The 19,057-nt window shown below is 41.7% G+C and overlaps 1 protein-coding gene across 1 annotated transcript in view; it reads left to right on the top strand.

Moving 5' to 3' along the window:
- Myo10 (myosin X) overlaps positions 1 to 19,057 on the top strand; it is a 102,879-nt gene that overhangs the window by 16,289 nt on the left and 67,533 nt on the right. Inside the window, exons 6-15 of the mRNA XM_013013865.1 lie at positions 861 to 990; positions 3,763 to 3,881; positions 5,002 to 5,148; positions 5,309 to 5,409; positions 5,503 to 5,569; positions 6,097 to 6,189; positions 6,553 to 6,621; positions 6,875 to 6,957; positions 10,133 to 10,241; positions 12,147 to 12,227. Coding sequence (XP_012869319.1) covers positions 861 to 990; positions 3,763 to 3,881; positions 5,002 to 5,148; positions 5,309 to 5,409; positions 5,503 to 5,569; positions 6,097 to 6,189; positions 6,553 to 6,621; positions 6,875 to 6,957; positions 10,133 to 10,241; positions 12,147 to 12,227 — 999 coding nt within the window. The remainder of the gene's footprint in view (positions 1 to 860; positions 991 to 3,762; positions 3,882 to 5,001; positions 5,149 to 5,308; positions 5,410 to 5,502; positions 5,570 to 6,096; positions 6,190 to 6,552; positions 6,622 to 6,874; positions 6,958 to 10,132; positions 10,242 to 12,146; positions 12,228 to 19,057) is intronic.

The following is a 19,057-nucleotide window of genomic DNA, read 5'->3' as shown; positions in this document are numbered from 1 at the left end:
ATGGCTAGTGAAGATCTTCTCCCAATCTGTGGGCTTTCTGTTAATCTTGCTAGCTATGTCCTTTGCCATGCAGAAGCTCTGCAATTTCATGCAATCCTATTTGTCCAACCTTTCTTTGATTTGTTGTGTTTCTGGGTCTCTGTTAAGAAAATTTCAGCCTGTGCCGAGGAGACCTAGTGTTTCTCCTATTCCATCCTGTAATGTTTTCAGAGTGTCTACTTTGACTCCGAGGTCTTTGATCCATTTGGAGTTGATTCTTGTGCAGGGTGATATATAAGGATCTAGCTTTAGTTTTCTACAAGTAGTTCTAAGATACTATCGTAAGTCCTTGGGGAAAAGTACATTAGAGATATGGTGAATGTCTAGGGAAGAAGACCCTACCTGATTAGATTTCCCAGCAGTCTTCATCATGAAAGGAAGAAGTCTATCCTCACTATTGAGTTTCTGATGAATAATTTTTTTGGCTTCAACTATCATGCAAGGTCCCAAGGTTTACTCTGGAGGAATCTGATGAAGTTTTGCCTCTTCTCCCTTCCCAAATGGCTAACTCCACTCGCAGCATTTATTTAAAGAAAACCATGTTCACTATGCTTTGATATCTGTAGAATAAAGCATTTATGAATATTGTAATTACAGGGGCTCCCTTAGATAACTCTTCAGTGGTATAAGCAGGAAGTGCATGGGGAAGGCAGGTTTTCATGTATTCCATCTATTGGTTTCTTTATGTGCATCATTGTAAAAAGATTTTTCCTGGGTTTCTTGCCTTTGCAACAACTCTGAGTTTATCGTTTCATGAGCATGTTTTCGTTTTCCTCGTGTTGAAGAAGAGCATACAGCTAAACGCACTTATTTTCTTCCAGATGGCAATGGAAGTAATGCAGTTCAGCAAAGAGGAAGTTCAGGAAGTTCTGAGGTTGCTTGCTGGAATTCTACATCTGGGCAACATAGAGTTCATCACTGCTGGTGGGGCGCAGGTTTCTTTCAAAACAGGTAAAGTGATGCCTGCCTGCCTCCAGCCGTCTAAGCTGCAAGGAATTAAACTTAAAAAATTGGCGAGTCTTACAGAAAAAATTTTCGAACTTCTGGAAAAGAGAACTATACAATTATTGCAATTATTTATTGTCATTATTATTTTGGTGCTGGAGATTAAATACTGGGTCTCACACACACCAGGTATACATTATCACTGAGCTAAACCCTCCTCCCCCAGCTCAAGAGATAATGGGATTTTAACTGTATCTGACATGAAGTGTCAGTCAGAAGAGGACCAACACCAAGGAAAAGTTGTTGAACTGGGGTAGCTGTGTTCTTGTTCTTACTAAAAAAGATTAAAAATGGGCCAAATAAGTACACATCTGAACAATGGGGACCTGAAGGAGAAGATTATTGAGGAGGGTAACATGCCTGATTGATCCTGTAGTTACAGAGTGGTAGGAAGTTAAACAGTTAAGCTGATGGCTAGGTGCAGGTGGCTCATGCCTGTAATCCTAGCTACTCAGCAAGTTGAGATGTAGATGATCATGGTTCGAAGTCAGTCTGGGCAGAACTGTCTGTGAGACTGTTATCCCCATTTAGCCAGCAAAATGTCAGACTGGTAGTATAGCTCAAATGGTAGAGCCTTAGCTATGAGCAAGAAAGCCAAGCTAACGCATGAGGCCCGGAATTCATACCACAGAGGGGTATGAATACAGAGTGGGGGAAAACTTACTAGTTTTTAAGTGGGACACCAGTGGTTCATGCCTGTAATCCTGGCTACTCAGGAGGCTGAGATCTGAGGATCACAGTTCAAAGCTAGCACAGAAAGAAAGTCTGTGACTCTTACCTCCAATAAACTACTCAGAAAAAAAGCCCGGAGTGACACTGTGGCTCAAGTGGTAGAGTGCTCGCTTTGAGCACAAGAGACTCAGGAACAGTGCCTAGGCCCTGAGTTCAAGCCCCAGAACCGCCAAATATATGTATTAGTTCTCCATGGCAGAGGTACAGCTGAGTGGTATAGCATTTGCCTAGGCTGTGCAAGACCTTGGGTTTGATCTGCAACAGTGGGGGGAAGTAAAAGACTATTAATTTTCACGCATAAGCCAAGCATCAGTGGCTAATACCTGTAATCCAAGGTACTCAGAAGGCTGAGGATTATGGTTTGAAGCCAGCCCAATCAAGAAAGCCCAGGAGACTCTAATCTCCAATTTAACTACCAAAAAAAAAAAAAAAGCCAAAAATGGAATTGTGACTCAAGTGGAAGAATGCTAGCCTTGAGCAAAAAAGCTCAGGGACAGCACCTGGGCAAAGTGTAAGCCCCAGGACACACACACACACACACACACACACTTGCCAGAATATTGGGTTCATAACCCTGCTCTGCCTCAAGTTGTTTTCTGTTTCCCGTGTGATCTTTCCTCAGCACCACTGACGTATCTGTGGTTGCTGTAGAAATTGATTGTCAAGAGAAAATGAACTCACAAATACAGTTAGGTCAGTGGTCCTCTTGCTGGAGTGACTTACCCATTTCCAAAACTTCCCAGGTAGAGACAATAGATGTGGTCACAGAGGCTCAAAGCTGGATGCACGTAGGGACAAATTGGCCTTAGGGGGAGGTTGGTCTGTAGGTCAGTAGTTCTGTAATGGTGGATTTTACCCAGCTCTTCTCAAAAATCATAAAACCTAAAAGAGTTTTTATTTATGTGGGTTATATATAGACATGTTTCTGAATCAAAAATTAAAACAGAGCTGGTCATTCGTGGCTCATGCCTGTAATCTTATTTACTCAAGAGGCTGAGATCTGAGGATCATGGTTCAAAGCCAGCCTGGGCAGAAAAGTCCATGAGATTTATCTCCAAATAACCATCAGAAAAAAAAGAACAACAACAACTGAAAGTGGCACTGTGTTTCAAAGTGGTAGAGCCTTGAACAAAAAGAGCTTAGGGACAGTGTCCAGGACCCAAGAGCAACAAAAGAAAAGAAATTCAATAAAACTGAGGAATTTGAAATATTTGTTAATTTGCTTAACAATAAGCCAGTTGCCAGTGGTTCCTACCTATATTCCAGCTACTCAGAAGATTGAGAACCCAAGGATTGAGATTCTGTAAGCCTGTCAGAAAAGTCTGTGAGACTCAGTCTCCAAAATAACCAGCTAAAAGCTAAGCTGGAGGCATAGCTCAAATGGTAAAGTATTAGCCAAGCCACGCAAACATGAGGCCTGAGTTGAAACCCCAGTAAAATAAAACCTTGACATATTAAAATCAGTGTATTGTTACCTAAGCAACTTTTCCCAGCCAGGAAAGAAGCCAGTAAGAATAGTTTCTTTCTCAATACCTTTTTTGCAAATTTTTTGAATGTTCAAAAACATTAAAGGACAGCTTGGGATGTCATAGCTGTGACTGTACTCACATTGTTGAGATGGCTCATGGCCTGTGACCTTCCTTTTCTCTACACTAATGAGAGAATTCGAATGGAAAATCAAGAAAAGCAAAAAACACCTATGGTGCTTTGAATGAAAATGCTCACCAAGCTCTTTCCAGGGTTTGGCAATGGCCAGCCAACATTTTTTGTCTAAATACAAGGTTCTCCCATGCTCCTAGACTCGAATCTATGAAGGGAGTAGATATCTTGACAATACACTATGTGTTCTTTGAGTTCTGCCTGCGGGATTCGGGGATGTTCTCTGCTCTATGCTATTGCTGTGTAAGTTAGATTGAAGCCATTTGAGGTCTAGTGGCTAGTTCTGGGGAAGTCTGAGTTCACCTGTGACTTTTTCTTGGTTTTCAGCTTTGGGCAGGTCTGCAGAGTTACTTGGGCTGGACCCAATACAGCTCACGGATGCTCTGACCCAGAGATCGATGTTCCTCAGGGGAGAAGAGATCCTCACACCTCTCAATGTCCAGCAGGTACTCACGTGTTGCCATAACACTGTCTTACACGATACTCCTGGGATTTCAGGTCCTTGACTTTGATTTGCAATCGTGACTACAGTATGAACTGCTGAAATGACTTTGACTCAAAATGCAGAAGATACTGCCTGAGTCTGGGGAATTGACAAAAGTTATAGAAGTATTTCCTAAGAAACAAAGTGCACCATGTACTTTGAGCATGTTGTGTCTAAGGCAGAATTCCTGAGTTTGAATCTTGATCCTTCTCTACTTACTACTTTCTGTCTGTACTTGAGTTTCCTCTTTAAGTCAGATAGTTATCATACCTAACTCATAAGATTCCTGTGAAGGTAAAAAAATAACCAATCTATGCCAAGTATTTAATGTCTGTTACAGAGTAAGTCTTAATAAACATTAGCCCTATCAATGTGTTGTTACTCTTGCTATTATTATTATTATTAAAGATAATACAAATATCTGTTATTTTTTTCCTCTTCCATTGCAGGGGCAATTTGTGTTTTAGGGGTAGCTTTCCTAGTAGGCTTGGGTTGTTGTTTTTTTTCTTTTTGTGCCAGTCCTTGGGCTTGAACTCAGGGTCAGGGCACTGTCCCTGAAATCTTTTAGCTCAAGGCTAGTACGCTACCATTTGAGCCATCACTCCACTTCCAGCTTTTTTTCAGTAAGAATCTCATAGACTTTTCTACCCCAGTAGCTTTGAACCCCAATCCTCAGATCTCAGCCTCCTAAGTAGCTAGAATTTTAAATGTGAGCTACTAGCACCCAGTTTCTATCTTTTTTAATTGAATAAATAAAAATATTAATCATATCATGAAGAAAACCTGCATATGTTCAAAGTAAAAAAAATTGAGATCATTATTTAAACTAATATTGTAATATTTTAGACCTGGTCAAATCTGTGCCTGACTAAAGAGACTCAGATTTTCTTACTAGGACTGAGCAGGTAAAGTTGAGTTTACAAACCTGATAGTGACAGGAATTGTTGATGTTGATTTTATTTCACAGTGAGGGCTCAGATCCTTCCCCATTGTTTGTCTCTCTGTCTGTCTGTCTGTCTTATCTGTCCTATCTGTCAGGTCAGAGCTTGCCTGCCAGTGTTGCCCATGGTTTCCTCCTACAGGCAGTAGACAGTCGAGACTCATTGGCCATGGCACTTTATTCACGCTGCTTTGAGTGGCTGATCAAGAAGATTAACAGTAGGATCAAGGGCAATGATGACTTCAAATCTATTGGCATCCTTGACATCTTCGGATTTGAAAATTTCGAGGTAGGCTCCCAAAGAGTGGGCTAAGTGGATTTTTTTAGTGTGGACAGAAATTTCTGGAAACAGGCACGGATACTGTTCTGTGGAGACATATTTTTGCTTTTGCCCCTTCTATATATATTAGGACAGGCATTGAAGATCATTACGTGTCCCACCCTTTTAGGTGAACCACTTTGAGCAGTTCAATATCAACTATGCAAATGAGAAACTTCAGGAATACTTCAACAAGCACATTTTTTCTTTAGAACAACTCGAATATAGCAGGTAAGCATTGAGCTTGGCCTTTCAAGTGTGCCTATATACAAATCAGTTAAAAATTGTTTTGATTTCACTTGGCCTTTTCTGATCTTCCCTTAGAGAAGGACTGGTGTGGGAAGACATTGACTGGCTGGACAATGGAGAATGCCTTGACTTGATCGAGAAGGTACTGGGTTCTTGAAGAATACATAGCTAGTATCCCAAGGGTGTCCAGCTGGGCTGATTCATATTTATGGGAACAAAATAACTTGTGCAAACACGCACATCAAAGATGTGAATGTTTAGAACACAATGGACCATTTGGAAACATAAATGTAAATGTGCAGGGTTGAATTTAAATACTTGGCTGCCTCAAACCTATTGTCTCATTGAATTCACTACAGGAGAAACACATTGTGGGAATTGGCTTCATTTAGATTTTAAGTCTACCTCAGGCCGGCCAATTGAAGAATTATAAGTTTAAAATAATAATTTTTTTACAATTTAATTTTACAACTTAATTTTTATATGCAGTTTAAATTAATTGATTTTCTTTATGCTGTACCATTCTGACTTTTTCCATCCACAAAGTTACCATGGCTGGCTTTCTTTTAACCACTGACAGGATAAACAATGAATGAAGAGAAATTCATTCAACCGTAATTCATTTCATTCCTTGCTTAATTCATTCCACTTTTCTCTCCATCCTTGTAGAAGCTTGGCCTTCTCGCCCTTATCAATGAAGAAAGCCACTTTCCTCAAGCCACGGACAGCACCTTATTGGAGAAGTTACACAATCAGCATGCGGTATGTCAAAACCTGCCTGAACAGATCTGAGCGTTAATACTGTGTACTAGAAGTTCACTGCTGTAGGCCCAGCGGTTGTTCCCATGTGAATGTGTTTTCCTCAGGCCTGTCTTCCCTTACAAGACCTAAAATGAATAAGATTTGATTTGAAGTGACTGGCCAGAACAGGCCCATTTATATCACGAATGGAAAACTAAAAAGTTTGAGTCTACTGAGATGACATGTGGAGTTGGAGCATTTTGAGTATGTGTTCTAAAGCACAGCAGGGGTTGCTGTTGTATTTACCATCTGCTGGTATGATTTTCTCTAAAAATCAGTCAGTGAAATTTGTAATCCTTTTTTTTTCTTTTTTAAATAAATTAGAATAACCACTTCTATGTGAAGCCCAGGGTTGCAGTGACCAACTTCGGAGTGAAGCACTACGCTGGAGAGGTGATTTCTTCTTAAGAACTTTACTAATACTTTGCCTAGTTGGTATGCAAACAAAATAGTAGGTGATTTGATTTTATTTTATTGTAAAGATACTGTACAAAGGGGTTACAGTTACAGTAGTAGGCTCTGAAACAGGTCATAAATTTATTAAAATGGTTCCTTTTTTTTTAATGACTAGTTTGAAAGTGGTTGCTTTATGACCAGAAACTATTCTGTGTGCCACTTTGCCCCTCTTTTTATTTTGTAAAACTAGGTGCAGTACGATGTCCGAGGCATTCTGGAAAAGAACAGAGACACCTTCAGGGATGACCTTCTCAACCTGCTAAGAGAAAGCCGGTATGGTGCACTCCATGAGGCCATTAGCAAGTGAATGGAAATTTGGGCAAATGCACTTGATTCATGGATGTAGAGCAAATTACCACTATGGAAGTACTTGATTGAATATTTTCTTCTCCAGACAACATCTCATCAATTTCTCAAGAGATACAATAGTGGCTTCCATGGAGGAGCTGAGTTCAGTAGTCTCATTAATCTTATTTTGCCGATGAGGAAACTGAGGCTTAGAATGGGTAAAAGTCTCACCAGGAAACTGAAGCATTATAGCTTAGTCAGTACTGCTGGGTCAAGAATCTAAGATCTGATTACATGAACTAATAAAGTATTCTCTAAATAATGTGCGGGGGAAGAACCTAAGACCTTTAGCAGCCTGACCAGCTCTCCTCACTCTGTGTGTCAATTTCAGCCTTAGTTTCATGGGCTTTTCTTATTAGAATAAGGGATGTGGGCATTGGTAAGCATAGCTACTTAGCAAGCTGAGATCTGAGGATTTTAGTTCAAAGTCAGCCGGGCAAGAAAGTACTTGAGACTCTATCTCAGATTAAGCACCAAAAGCTGTGGTTCAAGTGGTAGAGATCTAATCTTAAGGAGTGCAAGACTGAGTTCAAGTCCCAGTACCAGAATAACAACAACAACAAAAAAAACCTACAGCTGATTACCAGTAGCTTATACCTATAATCATAGCTACTTGGAGGTATGAGATCTGAAGATTACTGTTCAAAGCCAGTGTGGAAAGTCTCTAAGACTCTTACCTCAAATTAAGCACCCAAAAAAAGCTGGAAGTGGAGCTGTGGCTCATATAGTAGAATTTAGCCTGAGGGACAGCTCCCAAGCCCTGAGTTCAAGCCCCAAGTCTGGCACAAACAAATAAATATCAAATAAATAGAAATAGAAAAAAATTAAGCAGATATTAATTGAGCCAAAATTTAAAAGTTATAAGTTCTTGGATTCATTCACGAATTGTAAATTCACACCTAAATGTTGAATGATTAGAAACCAGGAAGCTTCCCATTGTTTGGCGACTCTGTGTGTAAGAGGGAGAAAGAAAGGGAAGAGTCAGAAAATGTTTTTTCCCAAAGGCTTTTCATGTGCTGTAGGAATCCAGTGTGAATCTACACAGAAATAAACTTTCCATCCCTGAGGAAGTAGCCCAGTTGTGACAGCATTGTGAAATGTAAACACCAGGTGGCTGTCCTGTCCCTCAGACCGCGATGAACAACAGCAGGCAGGGAGCAGGGAGCGGGGCCAGGGAGTTAGATGTGTTAGTGCCAGCAAGTTAGATGATGTGTTAGCAGAGGTGCTCAGTGTTGAAAACCTTGTTTTCACTTTGCTATGTGAGGACTCACGGTTTATGCCATTATCGGCATTTTCATTGCTAGTTGAGTTTTCAGACCTATACAAAAGAAAGGATTGCTTTAAAATGACGGTAACCTGTCTATCAGAGGAGTTTTAGGTTGTTAGATTGAAAGTGATACCTTTAGGTGAAAGCCATGTATTAAGTGCTCAGAAGCTGTGTGTGGCTGTAGAAAAAGCACCCGCTTGGTTGCCAGCAGGACTGGGGTCCTGGGGTGCTTCAGAAACAGTCTGCTGTTTCAGCCCCAGGTGTCCCTTTGCTTTGAGGTCTCTGACCTTTGATATTTTTGACCTTCGACATCTTTGACCTTTGACTAGAACCCAAGCTTCTCATCAAGAGGTCAAAGCACAGTTAGAGAACTTAAGGGAAAGAGCATTAGAGAACAAAATAGGAACACACTGTCCAGAAAAAATGCTAGCACTGCCATCTTGGGGGAGAATGTGGAGGCCTGGACTTTCTCCCCGATTCTTTGGTAATAGTGCCACCCCTAACCCCACAGCCCATCATGCCTTTGGTGCCAAGGAGATCAAAGGTTACTGGGATATCTTTTGCCTCATTAAGAGTGACGTGAGTTTCATAGAACTTCTGAGAAGTAGCAGCAGTGGCAGCTCACAGCAGTGCTTTCTGTGCCAGGCCTCATGACCTGAGGTGTTTACATGTTTTCTAGTATCACTCTTGCCACACCCTTAGGGGACAAATTCTGAAATTAACCCGTTTTTACAGATGACAAACAAAAACCTCAGGCTTTTGGGCTTGTTGGTCTATGTCTGTAATCCCAGTTTCTTGGGAGGTAGAGAAAGGAGGATTGCAGTTCAAGGGCCAACCTACACAAACTTTAGTGAGACTCTATTTCAAAAACAAGCTGTGGTGGTGGTACATGCCTGTAACTCCAGCTGCTCCGGAGGTAGAAGTTAGGAGGAGCTCAGTCAGAGATCACCCAGGATAAAAATCACAAGACCTTGTCTGGAAAATAAACTAAAAGCAAAAGGGCAGGGCATGTGACTCAAGTGGTAGAGTGTTTGTCCAGAAAGTATAAGGCTCTGAGTTCAATCCTCAGTACCACCAGAAAAAATTTAAAAAATGGAGGCCACTAAACACGAAGCCTCTTGCCCATGAGGTCTATCTGGGAAGTGGTGATGGAAGCAGAATTTGAAGCCTAGTCTGCCTCCCTACAGATTTCAGCGTTCCTCGCTGGCCCTATCATTCACTGGTCACATCTTCACAACCCTGAGGTGGGCAAAGCGAAATTCATATCTGTGGCTTCAGCACCCATATTCAATCATCCTCAGATTGAAAATGTGGGGAGAAAATACACACTTTTTTCCTTGTTTTTTTTTTCACTAAAGAATATGTTATAGCAGCTATTTGCATAGCATTGTATTGGACCACTGAGATGATTTTAGGCGTATGGGAGAACGTGCAGGCTCTGAACAGGCACAACCCCATTCCATAGAGGGGACTTGAGCACCTTGGGCTTTAGGACCATACATCCTGGAGCCAGTCCCCGCCAATCCAGAGGAATCCAGTGCTGCAAATAGCACAGCCTTCCTCAGTGGCTGCCACCTGGGGTCACTGTCTTTCCAGGCCACTTGTCTGTGGTTCCACCCCTTTCTGGCACTCAGAAGGCTGGCATGGATTTCTCAAGGCCTAAAGCTCTCTGGCAGTGGTTAGTTTGATATCTCTGGAAGCTGTCTTAGCCATTTCAGGCGTCCGGGGATGACTTTCCATTATCAGTGGGGAAAGGCACTGTAATTCTAGTAACCTGGATGTGATCATCCACTGTGTGAGTCTGCCTCACCATCCTGCCCCGCCTTCCCGCAGGTTCGACTTTATCTATGACCTCTTCGAGCACGTCTCAAGCCGCAACAACCAGGATACCTTGAAATGTGGAAGCAAACACCGACGGCCTACCGTCAGCTCGCAGTTCAAGGTTGGTCTCCACTGCCAGCTTGCTTTCATCCAGAGAACAGAAAATAGGAATCGGGTATACATAAGGTTTAGGAGAATTTTTTTATATGTATATCATGTTCTTAAAACAGGCAGTGCTGGGGCTGGGAAGGTGGCTCAATGGTAGAGTGTTTACCTTGCACGTATGAGGCCCTGGGTTTGATTCCTCAGCACCACATAAGCAGAGAAAGCTGGAAGTGGTGCTGTGGCTCAAGTAATAAAGTGCTAGTTTGAGCTGAAAAGCTGAGGGACAGTGCCCAAGCCCAGAGTTCAAGCCCCACGACCGACAAAAAACAACAACAACAAATAGTCTGCTTTAAAAAGAATACGTTTTTGATGTTAGGTGATATGACAAAATTAACAGGACTTAAGAAACAAAGAACTTCCACTCATCTTGTCGAGCCACTACTAAATATCCCCATGCTGCTGATCACATGTATAGTGTATATGTGTACACCGTTATATGTTATAGACCATGATAGACAATTTGCTCCAGGAAAGTTAGAATGAACTTGTGACTTTAAATGAGCATCATTATTCCACAATACTGTGAAATTTGGGAAATTATGTACTCATTACCTTGCTCATGTAACTGTAACCCTCTGTATAGTATCTTTACAATAAAAAATTAAAAAAAAAAAAGAATACGTTTTTGGAGTTATGGGAATAGCTCAGTGGTAGAATATATGCTTAGCTTATGCAAGGTCCTAGGCTCAGTCCTCTCAACCAAAAAAACTGTGTATGTCTAGTTGTGAAAATATGGTATATTTCTTCCTAGATCTGGATGTTTGTACTTTTCCTAGATACACTTACTCTATTGTAACTAGGAGTGATTGCCAAGTTCTTTTTGTTATTATTGTGAAAATACCGTACAGAGGGGTTACAATTAATGGGCAAGATAATGAAGTACATTTCTTATCAAGCATTGTTGTCTCCTCCTTTGTTTCCTCTTCCCATACCTTCCCATCTCTCTTCCCCCTCCCACTCCCCCCCCCAAAGTTGGAAAGTTCGTTTTTTTCGACATAACAATTTGTCCATCTCATTGTTGCAATGGGTCCACCTGTATCCCTATTTAAACTATTTGTTTTTTGCCTTCCCCTCCACAAATTATACCAACATCAAATGCAGTGAAAGCAGGGGTTATACCGTGGAGGAGCCAAGTTCTTATATAAATTAAACTGACATCACTACTTTGCTCACGTGTCCACAACTCAAGGAAAATTGATATTTGCATTTTTGATACAGAAGCATTTTATATCATTTTGAGAAATGGGGAACATTTCATCCAAAGGCCACACAGTTCCTTGAAATATTTTGGTCCACAATGGGACAGCCATGTACATTTCTCATATGTGTCTCGTTAGCTGTTCTCAGCTGTCTGCCTCTATTGATAATTTGATATGACTTTTGAATGATGTTAAAAATATCCAAATGTCTAGGTGCTAATGACTCACACCTGTAACCCTAGCTACTTAGAAAGCTGAGATCTGAAGTTCATAGTTCAAAGATAGGCAGGAAAAAAAAGTATGTGAGACTCTTATCTCCAAGTAACCACCAAAGAGCCAGAAGTGGAGCTTTTGCTCCAGTGCTAGAGCACCAGCCTTGAGAGAAAAAGCCAAGCAAGAGCAAAAGACAGGGCAAAAATAAATAAAGATCCTCTTTCAAAGGAAGTAATAAGTGTGTTTTGTATATTAAGATATAAATTTGATTACACTGAACTGCGATAGCTTCTGTCTTATTTTATGTTGGAATGACATACTTAGAAAATGACAAACTGTTATTTCTATGATTTACATTGTTTGATTGTTTCTGGCAAGTATGTAGGACCCTGAGAATCAAAATAATGATGTAATAAGAGACTAAGTCAACTTCTTTCTCCTTTCTGTAGGACTCCCTGCATTCCTTAATGGCAACCCTAAGCGCCTCTAATCCTTTCTTTGTTCGCTGTATCAAGCCCAACACACAGAAGGTAAGATTTATGATGGGGGCCAGAGGGAAATCACCCCTTGAAAGGAGAGCCTCCTGGGCTGGCTACTCGTGGATTGCTTTCTCGAAAGTCCTTTCATTATGGATGGTTGGAAATGGATATGACATTATTGTAACCTGACATTAGATGAAATGTGCCCCTTTGTCGTCTGAGGCTGGTAGTCTGCTTTTGAATGATGCCATTAGGCTTTAGGGGGAATCTGTTTTAAAAGGAAACGGTTTGAAGCCTTCCCATTTAGCATTTGGTTTGAAATGTTTGGTACTGGCTTCCAAATGGGGTATGCCTGTTTAGGCAGAAAAGAGTATGGTTTGGGTGGTGATTTTTTTTGTTTGCTTCTTTTGCTTTATTGGTAGTTATGACATATAGGTTGTAATCTAAGAATTAGGACTGAATTTTAAGTACTTTAATGAGTTGGTTATTAATTACAAGAAAACTTAAAAGTTGTCATAAGTTTAAATGTCTAGGACCTACGATCTTAAGTTTAAAAATGAGTAACTACCTGAGCAAGAAAAGTAGAGTATTGGATTCTATTTAGTTGGTAAATCCAAGGCTAGATGGAGAAGTTGCCTTAATAAATGACTATTGATTGGGCCAACAGCCTCTTTAGGAACCCTTCCATTCAGAGCAAAGGAGAGAAGGCCCCAGCTCCCATCCCACCCCTGAGATAGATGGTGGCTTCAGTGAGAAAGCTGATCTGATGTTTTCCTATGACACGTGGGTTGATGCAGGTCTACTTTTTATATAGTTAAACAAGAATTGCCTTTGCCCTAGTATTGTGTTCATTCCTCACCTATAGCTCACAGGCGGGTACTTAGCAAGAGCCGCAGAATTGGAAGTGGAGGTATGCCTCAAGTGGCAGAGTGCCAGCCTTGAGTAGAAAAGGCCATGTCAGAGTGAGAGGCCCAGAGTACGAGCCTGAGTACAAACCAACATGAAAAAACAAGGAACCAGTGTCAACTTCTCTCAACTGGAGCTTGCTAGAGTAAACCTATTTAGTTAGTTAATGGCAAGAACTTAACATTTATATAAATAAAGTTTTTTCTATTTCTTGTTTTGGTGGTACTAGGATTTGAAGTCAGCATCGCATACATGCTAGGCAAATGCTCATGTACTTGAGCTATTCTCTGGTACTTTCATGTGGCAGTTACTTTTAAAGATAGGGTCTTGTTTTATTCCTGGACCGTCCTATCTATGCATCTTCACGTAGCTGGGATGACAGGCATGTGCCACGTCACCCAGCCAGTGGCTGAGATGGAGTTGTGAACTTTTTGCCAGGGCTGGCCTCAAACTGCCATCCTCCCTACTGCCACCTCCCAAGGAGCTAAAGTGATATGCTTGAGCCTCCCTGCCCATCAAGACTACTTTTATGGAGATGATCGGTAATAGCATATACCGTTCTAGAAGTTTAAAAAATGGCTTATCTGTTGATTTTTCTAATTTACATGACAATATTTGAGTACCTTAAAAAATGGAAGCATAAATAGTGCATGGGTTTTGTTTGACCCACGTAGGAAACTAAGGGTTGGAACTACCCTATTTATAGAGCATACATCCTGGAAGCTGGTTCATATTCCAGATGCTGTGTTCTATAAACCAAGATGCACTGAGAACTGGTGGTTCATGCCTGTAATCCTAGCTGCTTGCAGGGGGGGGGGGCTGAGATTTAAGGATCACAGTTCAAAGCCAGCCTAGGCAGAAATGTCCATAAGACTCTTTATTTCCAATTAACCACAAAAACAAACAAAAAACCTAGAAGTGGAACTGTGACTCAAGTAGTAGAACACTAGCCTTGAGCACAAATACTCAGGGACAATGCTCAGGCTCAGAGTTCAAGCCCAGAACTGGCACATAGATAGATAGATAGACAGACAGACAGACAGACAAAGAGATCCAAGTTAAATAGTATGTTAAGAAAGTATGGTTGAGTGAGCATTGTTCTCATTTTCTAATAGGCCTGATGATACCGTATCCCATCACTTGAGTCACACGTTCAGTAGCTAGGAGTATAGGCCTGAGTACCAGTGCTCAGCCCATAGACCATTCTTTAAACATCTAGGCCTTTTCTCACCTTAAATTGCTAGATACCCTGATGCGCCTTATACTTCCTCCGGTTTAGCTGGAAGCGCTTGTCCTTCCCTCGTGGTCTGACACATCACCGTGCAGTTTACAGCCTGGCATCTGAGACTCAGCGAAACAGGAGCGTGCCCTGGCAGTGACATCGTAAAGGCAGAAATTTCAGTCTTCAGTATTTTTGTTTTTACTCTTGAATGGCATAGAACTGTTAGATTTTCCTTCAAATAGAGACAGCTTTGAAATTAGGCCTGTTTGAAAACACTTCAGCAGCCAGATTATTGGAGAAATTACTTCTTTTTTGGAGACACTGATGCTTTTTGATGTTTATTTTTCCATGCTGAGATTTGATTGTACCCAGTTGCTTTAGTTTTGGCACTTTAAAAAGTGATCCAGCTCAACTGTATGTTTCCATTTGCATTGGCTTCCGGCCCTTGACATCTGACTTACTGTAGACACTCATTACTAACACACCAACACCATAGACTAGAAGAAATGCCTTCGTGCCATTTTTAAAGGGACCCAGACAGAATGGTGAAGCCCTGGCTCAAGAGCTGACTTGTCTGAGGCCTAAAACGTAGGTGTGATTTATAAGTGTCAAGATGCTAATTAAAATATGGAAGTGCCAAGTTACTACTCCATTAGCATTCATCTCATCTTGCTCCATGAAAAATACTGGACTGTAACTGATGATTATGTGCTGCAAAATACATGTCAGCAACCATCATTTGGAGTTTCTTACTGATTTCTTTAGGCTAATGACGGATCTTCTGGAAACTTCCACAGGAAAAAAATCTTGCCTTTCTTCTCTGCAGAGATGAGGAACATGTATTTCCAGCATGAGGAAATAACAGTCTCCCCTCTCCTCATGTTCTCTTCCAGTCATTCATCATGTGGACTTGGGGGCTCTAGTCAGATACAGGGGAGTGTAGGAGCTTCGGACATCATTCCACAATGAGAATTGTGCTTTTGGCAGATGGTAGAGATCTTTGTTTCCTCTCCAGCTACTATGATTTAAAAGTTTCTGGCCTAGGAGCTGGCATTAGAATTATTGAAGGCAGCTGCATTTGTGCTATTAAGAACATTCTCAAGATTCACCCATGGTCTCAGCAAACAGGCCACATGGCTCACGGCACTGGCATTGTCCCCTCTTGGGGGAGCGTTCGAGACCCTGGATGAGCATTTGAGCCTGAAGAATTTGGGAAGGCTTTCGTTATTTGGTTTTGTTATTGTTACTATGTGGATTTGAACGTATGTGTGTTTTTATTTGGAAAAAAGGCTGAACAGAAGGAGAGACAGTGACATGCTAGAGTATACATTTCAATTCAACTCGTAACACCTGGCCTTGTTTCCTTTCTGTAAACAGACTTTGACAAATCTTGAGTATTATGTGAAAGGCAGACACCAGCCCTGTTGAGAAAGCCTGTGGCACCAAGTTTGAAGCAGATTAAAAGAAAAACACCCCTCTTATCTAGAGGTTTTCTGTAGCTAGTCCCTGGCTTCAGATAGCTCTACAGGCTGTAATCCATTCCAGAATCTGCAGAGTTCACGAAGGGCAGGTCTGTCCTCAAGGTGATTTCGGGTTGGTGATGTGGCCTTTCAGCTTTTCTTTTCTTGTATCAACCCTAGGGCTTGAACTTACGGCCTGGGATGCCTCTGAACTTTTGTGCTCAAGGCTAGCAATCTACCACTTGAGCCACAGCTCCACTTCCAGCATTTTTGGTGGTTAATTAGAGATAATGATTCTCATGGATTTTCCTGCCTGGGCTGACTTTGAACCATGATCCTCAGATCTCAGCTTCCTCGGTAGCTAGGATAACAGGTGTGAGCTACCAGCTTTCAGCTCGTTTTTTCTGTTGAGACTTACTTTGGCAGTCCAATAGCTAGACCAAAGTGCCCCAGGCGGCCAGTGGCTGCTTGTGAGTCAAGTAAGACCTGTTGGCCAACGCAGAACATCTCCCTGAGGCCCTGCTTGGCCTGTCATCTCTCCCAGCCTGGTATTTTGGCAAATGAGTTCTAGTCAGAAAAGTCTTTCATTAACATTCCTCCAGCCCTCCCTGCTCCAGGAGGAGGAGCAGGAAAGAAATAAAGAAGAGAACACACTGAGATATATCAGGGGAAATGTCACAGGGAAAATTACTTGTCGAAATCCCAGGTACAGACTGTGAGACCAGGCCTGACTGATGCAGAATCTGTCATGACTGCTATTTGCCACATGCCCAGCTACCTCTGCTTAAGGAGGTAAATCTTCTAGATTCCAGCAGCAGCAACTTAAAATGCTCGCTTATGTGACCATATCCGCTTTTGTTGTCAGTCGTGGGGCTTGAACTCTGGGCCTAGGCACTCTCCCTGAGCTCTTCAGTTCAAGGTGAGTGCTGTACCACTTGAGCCACAGCACCACTTCTGGTTTTCTGGTGGCCTGTTGGAGAAAAGAGTTTCACAGGCTTTCCTTCCCTGGCTGACTTTGAACCGCGATCCTTAGATCTCGGTCTCATGAGTAGCTAGGATTACAGATGTGAGTTGCCGGCTCCTGGCCATCTGACAATATCTTTAAAGATTCTATCTTCTCCATAAAAGCCAGGAATGAGGTCTCCCTGAACTCCCTAGAGCAAGGGTTTGGAGGAGGAAGGCCCTAGCTGGAGTGGCTTCTTGGAGTAAGACTTACCGGAGCTAAGAGTGAAGCCTAAAGACAAGGCCCAAAGGAGAGAGACAGAAACATCAGTCAGCTGGGCTATAGTCATGTTTGTTGGAATATGAAACATAAAGTGATAGGACAAAGCTAGAAAGATCGGGCTGGTCAAATCATGGTAGGCTGTGTGAATTTAAAGGTCTAGAAGCCTCCTGTCTCTTACTCTGAGACATGATCATCTCAGAGAGATGATTGCTCTCCAGGGCTTGAGAAGATGTTAGTACTTGTCACCTACGTGGATCCTGGTGGTCCACACACAGAGAGCAAGAACCATGTCCCGACATTTTGGACACAGGGGTATAGTAACAATGAGTGAATTCTGTGAATGGAACACATTCAATCCTAATTGTATTTGTATTTAATTTATATTTGTATAACCCATGTGTTCACTGTCACTCATTTTTTTTCCTTTACTCTTCTTTTGTTTTCTTTTCTTTTTTTGTGCTGGTCCTGGGGCTTGGCCTGGGAACTATTGGATCTGTTCCACTTGAAACACAGCTCTACTTCAAGCTTTTTGCAGGTTAACTAGAGATAAGAGTCAGACTTTCCTGCCTGAGCCAACTTAAAACTATGATCCTCAAATCTTAGCCTCCTCGGCAGCTAGGACTACAGGTGTTAGCCACCAGTGCCCAGCTTACTGTTTTCAAGTTACTGTTTTCCTTCTTTCTTTCTTTTCTTTTTTCTTTTTTTGGTAGATACTGGGATTGAACTCAGGGATTGAATAACAGTGGTGACTGCTTCAATATATCTTTTTTTTAGTTAGGGTCTCACATTTTTGCCTGAGGCTTACCTGGATTATGATCTTCCTATTTACACCCCTGTGTAGTGTGGATAAACACATAGCATAGCTGTTTATTGATTAACCTCTGTGGCGTGGATGATAAGTGAGTGCCATAACTATTTATTAGTTAATATGGGGGTTTTTCTTGCTACCTTTTTGCTTAAGCTGGTCTCAAATTGCAGTCCCCATGACCTAGGTCTCTCAAGTAGCTAAGGTGATGAGCGCCATCCTGCCCATCAAAACTTAACACTTTTTCATCTTTTCTGCTACAGGTGCAAAGTTACTTAATTTTGTCATCTTTTCCTCTGTGGTCATCTTGGATTTGTATCCATGGAAGTTATGCTAGGGATATACCAAAGGTCAGAATGGAATGACATCCTTATTATGTAGCAGTCCTACTGTGTTAACATGTTACACTTGACTCTGTTTACCCCCCTCAGTTGACCCGCTTCCACGTACACCAGGGTGAGGGCTTAAGGCCCTTTTGGAACAACCAAGGCCGACATCAGTGGCTCCTTCACACACACTTCTCCCTCTGAGGGTGGTATCTCACACTCAAATACTCTGATTTCTAAATGCACAGGCATTCCCCACAGAAACCTTGTTTTCTGCCTTGTTGGCAAGAACTTGCAAGTATGTTCCATGCCCCATAACAGGGTGAGACACTGGATCTTATTTCCATTGAACTTCTCAAATTGCAGATCATTTGTTTGGTCTAAACCTTACTGCACCATTATTTGTCTCTCACTGCAGAAGCAAAAGTACCACTATTCCATTCTGGGTGTGATGCTTTCTTATTACTTTCTCCTCTTCGTGCTTTGGAGATTATTCATTTATCACAAATATACACCTGGCCACTCTGTCTTCAGGTCTTTCTGCAAATAAAATAACTAGTATAATGTCGCTTTCTTTTTAAGCCAGTGCTGGGGCTTGAACTCAGACCTAGGTGTTATCCCTGAGCTATTTTGTTCAAGGCTACTGCTCTACCACTTGAGTGACAGCTGGCTTTTTGCTACTTAATTGAAAATAAGAGTTTCAAGGACTTTCCTGCCCCTTCCTCTTTCTAACTACCCCTTAGGCACATTTAATTAATTTTCCTGTATCTAAAGGTACCTTTTTTTCTTTTTTTTTTTTGTCGGTCATGGGACTTGAACTCTGGGCCTGGGCGCTGTCCCTCAGCTCTTCAGCTCAAGGCCAGCGCTCTACCACTTGAGCTACAGCGCCACTTCCAAAAACATTTAATTCTTAAGTTCCATGTGACTTGACTGGCTT

Source organism: Dipodomys ordii, unplaced genomic scaffold (assembly GCF_000151885.1).
Source record: "Dipodomys ordii isolate 6190 unplaced genomic scaffold, Dord_2.0 Scaffold21, whole genome shotgun sequence".
Taxonomy (NCBI): Eukaryota; Metazoa; Chordata; class Mammalia; order Rodentia; family Heteromyidae; genus Dipodomys; species Dipodomys ordii.
This window is presented reverse-complemented; position numbering and strand designations above follow the sequence as displayed.